Consider the following 4,266-nt stretch of genomic DNA (forward strand, 5'->3'; position numbering starts at 1 on the left):
CTTTTCTCAATGGTGGGAGCATTTCAGAAATGAAGTACAACAAAATGGTCAGGGATTATAGGATATAATCTGAAGATGACCAAACATTTCTTCAAAATTCAAAAAATAAATAAATAGATTGGAAGTTATCGCAGTTTTACTGAATTGGTATGGAATGGCACTCAGAGACGACCTAAAGATGACATTTAAACAGATGGGAAAAAAAATCCACTGATCGGAATAAAAAAAAAACATAATGTACATTGTTGATCTGTGATTTTGGTGGTTTTACATTTTCATATAAGTTTATAAATGACCCAGCAGGCACACACCATTGAATAAACATTGAGTCAACGTTGATTATCTATGTGAGTCAACAATTATTTCATTTAAGATTTTGAAGATTGAGTTCAATATTGAAAAGTAAGCGTCGATTCAATGTTAAAAAGCATTGATGTGTAGACATCGAATTAAAGTTGATTCAACTTTTTATTAATTTCTGGGGGAGGTGGGTGGATAATATCATTACTTGGAAATTAGAATTAAAATTAGAATTTTAATTGTTTTATTAACTAAGATTGTTCATATTCATATAAATGAAAACATATAAAAGAATTTAGATTGTAAACTTTTCAACTAAATCCCCTACTAATAGATCAGCAGCAATAGATTACATGTACATACGAGGGGTTATCAAAAAGTTCATGGACTGAGGCGATAAAATAAGTACTATGTAGTCTCTGCTTTCAAAATTTATAAGGAACATAAAACAACAAAAAATAAAGAAATGTTGAAATATTTAGCTTGATACGTTCATTATTTCCCAAATTATTATGAAATAAAAACGGCAAAATATGATCACTCGGCGCTGTCGCCGTTTAGTTTCATGACGTCCGATAACGTCATTGTTTTTTAATGTCTGATTCTTCTTCCTCATACACTTATCTTGATGGGATTCCCTGGAGCTGAGTAAGGACTTAAACACGTCTTGTTTATATGACTTTACAATGTCATGAACAGCTGCTTTCAATGCATATAATATTGTAAATGGATTTATACATAGGGGGAGATCCTCGTTTGATTATGCAAGCATATTTTGATTTTTGGAGTTCAATATTTAGCACACATGATCAACGTCGTTTTTTGACGTGATTGACTTTTCACACCTTGACTGCAAATCGACATTAACTGTTCATCCCTTTTCTCTTTGAATTTATTTTGGCATTAAAAACATATACTCTGGATGCGTTTTATTTCTCTACAGCCAGTTTAAACATTTCCTAGGCCTATACCTGTGTTTTTTTTTTTTTTTTTTTTTTTTTTTTTTTTTTTTTTTTTTTTTTCCAGGGAAAAAACTTTATAGAATGTTGTAAAGAAACCCCTCCCCCATTTTGACGTCATTTTCAAGCCCTTAATTGTTTGGCACTCCATACAAAATTTACGATAAATTTCATAGAACTTACAGAATGAGGTAAAAATTGCATATTTTACGGAACAATAGTGTCCCATCACACACTTGAATTAACGGGAGTTTTGGATGTCAAATGTTCATAACAAAGGAGTTTTTCTCAGTATCACTCAGGTCGAAAAAAAACATCATATTCGAGGTTGTGCCGCCTAGACATACCATTGCTTACAAAAACATTAATTATTTATTAAAAAATAAAATTTATGATTTGTGGTTTAGTCTACAAATAGAAAAGATGATGCTAACTAAATATTTTAAAATTCATTGATGTACCTAAAGCGGTTTTAATTTTTTGGTGCTAGTCAACAAATTTTTTGATACTCCCTCGTATAAACATATGCTTTATAAATTTATCACAGTACAAAAATCGAATAATTTTACAAAAGTTTGCAGTCTTACATGTGATCAATATATAGTCTTATGCATAAAAATATATAACAACATGACAAATGGTTCTTCAGGAAACATTTTTAATTAAATCTTGTCATTGGACTACTGGGAGTGATGTTGGACTTTGGGGTGGTATTGGACTTATGTGGGTGTTGTTGGACTCCTGAGGGGAGTACTGCACTTATTGGGGTCGTGTTTGGACTCCTGTTAGTAGCGCTTGACTGATGGGGTGATGTTGGTCTCATGCTTAGTATCCTTTCCTGGATTGTGCTGGTCTTCTGAATCGACATAGTGATGCAATTTTCTGTTGATTACCCAATGTCATGTAAAATTTGCCTATTTTGCAAATTGTTAGGAATTATTAGGAAAAACTTTCAACAAACATTTTTGTCTTATATTGATCATTTCTGACTTCATTTACAACCTTTGACTATATTTAAATGAGAAAAAATATTAATAAATATCCCAGATACATGTATAAATACTTCTACAAAGTAAAACCGCCGAAATATTGCTGAAACATTGTCGACTCGGCGTACAACAACAATAATCAATCATTCTACAAAGTAAAAAAAAAAAATTACTTAATCACGTATGATAATGCTGAACCATGGGATATATACCATTTAGAACCAAATAAAATAATGGAAAAGCTATAAAGACCATGATTTTTTTTTTTTTTTTTTTTTTTTTTTTTTTAATACAAATCAAATTATTAAGAAATACAACCTAGCAAGAATGACCTATCAAATCTTTCATAGTTAATGCCCTTTGCACGAAAAACTTTATAGAATAAAAGATCGGCATAGTTATGTCACGTATGTGTTTGTGTGTTATTCGCTTAGATGCACTAAAGTTAACCAATTTTATCTTGTAGAAAAAATATACACTTCTCGTGTATTTAAAGAGATTGGGAGATAGATTACTTGATTGTTTACATCTTGTTTGTACCAAACCCTGGGCCAGGGTTAAAAAGAATCCAGAAACATCACCTTCGCAAAGATGATGTCAGGTTACAGATGTCGCTTGCTCATCATTGCCCTTTTAAGTATGCAAGCCAATCATCTAAATTCTGTGGGATCAAAAGTTTCAAGAGTACAAATGAGATTCACAAAAGTAAGTGTTGGAACAAAATTAACATCCTTATGGTAATTATTACAACTTTTTATGAAAAAAAAAAAATTAAAATTATTATTTATATAGTAGATTATTACAATAAAATCCTATTTTTAGGAAGATGTTTGCAAGGAAGCTCTTAAAAAAGTCAACCCTGTTGAAAGTTGTCCATCGGATAAAATATCTATTCAAGAAAGGTCAAGGATTTTAAATTGTAAAGATATTCGTGATTCTTGCTCCAGTGAAGAATTAGTGTTTCATTGTGTATCTTCTGGCGACAAAATTGTGGAAGTTTGTGCTCCAAGATATTATCTTGATGGTATATTTTTAACCCTCGTATTGCTTTCTGTAACATCTTTAATGATAATGTCGGATCATGTAAATTGCATTATATCTCTGATCACAAAAGTATATATATTGTTTTGCTTTAATAGTTCCCAAAAAATACAGTTGGTCAACAAAGCATATATTAAGTGTTTGTTATGCCTTTGTAAAATAAAATCATTTGTAGGAAAATACTGTTTTAAGTTCGACGAGGAAACAGGGCGCGTTATACCAGACTATCAAGTTTTTTGTCAAGAATGCCCATTTCAGCATTACTCAAACGACTCTGTAACATGTAAGTATTTTAGATGACTTTGCAAAAACACTGAAGCAAAGTTTTTAGCAACAATTCAACATTGTATTATTTCTAGGGTACATTTAAAGATAAGACATGTGTATGTGTTTTTTTCTCTTTTGCAGATACTACTTGTTCCAAGAGCATACGCAGGTGAGTTAAGGCTAGGTTAGGCATTTCTATGCAAATAAACTAATTAAAATGCCTAAGGACTATATCTATCATACAGAGAAAGTTAAAACTCATTGTCTGATACATACTTGGTACTCACGATATGAGATAGCCAGTACGCATTATGATGTCATATTATGACGTCATTGTTCTTTACTACACAAGATTATAATGGACATCAACAAAAATGCTTCGGCGCAAGGGCATGCTCTATTTTATTTAACTGAAACAAAGTAAATTTAGAAGCAAAATATTCCAACGTTTGCTGATATTGCTGCACAAATATCAACAGCTCAGTTGTATAATTTCTATTTGTAAAGTTTTAAGTTGAATCAGGGTAAAAATGTACAGTCCGGTACAAGTTTCCTCAAATTCCGATCAAATGAGAAAATGCCTAGGATTTGTGCAGCAATTTTATTAATCTACAGAATATTCTTCTTCGCATTATACAATTTTTATGTAAAAATAAATCGGGTAATCCCTTGCGCCGAAGCTGTTTTGTTGATGTGTTATATTACCACCA

The 4,266-nt window shown here is 31.3% G+C and overlaps 1 protein-coding gene across 1 annotated transcript; it reads left to right on the forward strand.

The window, feature by feature from the left end:
• Positions 1–2,733: 2,733 nt before the first annotated feature.
• On the forward strand, positions 2,734–3,729 carry LOC133200472 (uncharacterized). Its single transcript, XM_061336263.1, has 4 exons — positions 2,734–2,953; positions 3,071–3,272; positions 3,465–3,572; positions 3,698–3,729. The coding sequence occupies exons 1-4, from the start codon at positions 2,840–2,842 to the stop codon at positions 3,727–3,729; spliced, it is 456 nt and encodes a 151-aa protein (XP_061192247.1). The 5' UTR covers positions 2,734–2,839.
• The last annotated feature ends 537 nt before the right edge of the window (positions 3,730–4,266 follow it).

The sequence above is a fragment of the Saccostrea echinata genome, unplaced genomic scaffold, assembly GCF_033153115.1.
Source record: "Saccostrea echinata isolate AGI-Se365-2 ecotype Australia unplaced genomic scaffold, CSIRO_AGI_Sech_v1 ptg000040l, whole genome shotgun sequence".
NCBI classification, from domain to species: domain Eukaryota; kingdom Metazoa; phylum Mollusca; class Bivalvia; order Ostreida; family Ostreidae; genus Saccostrea; species Saccostrea echinata.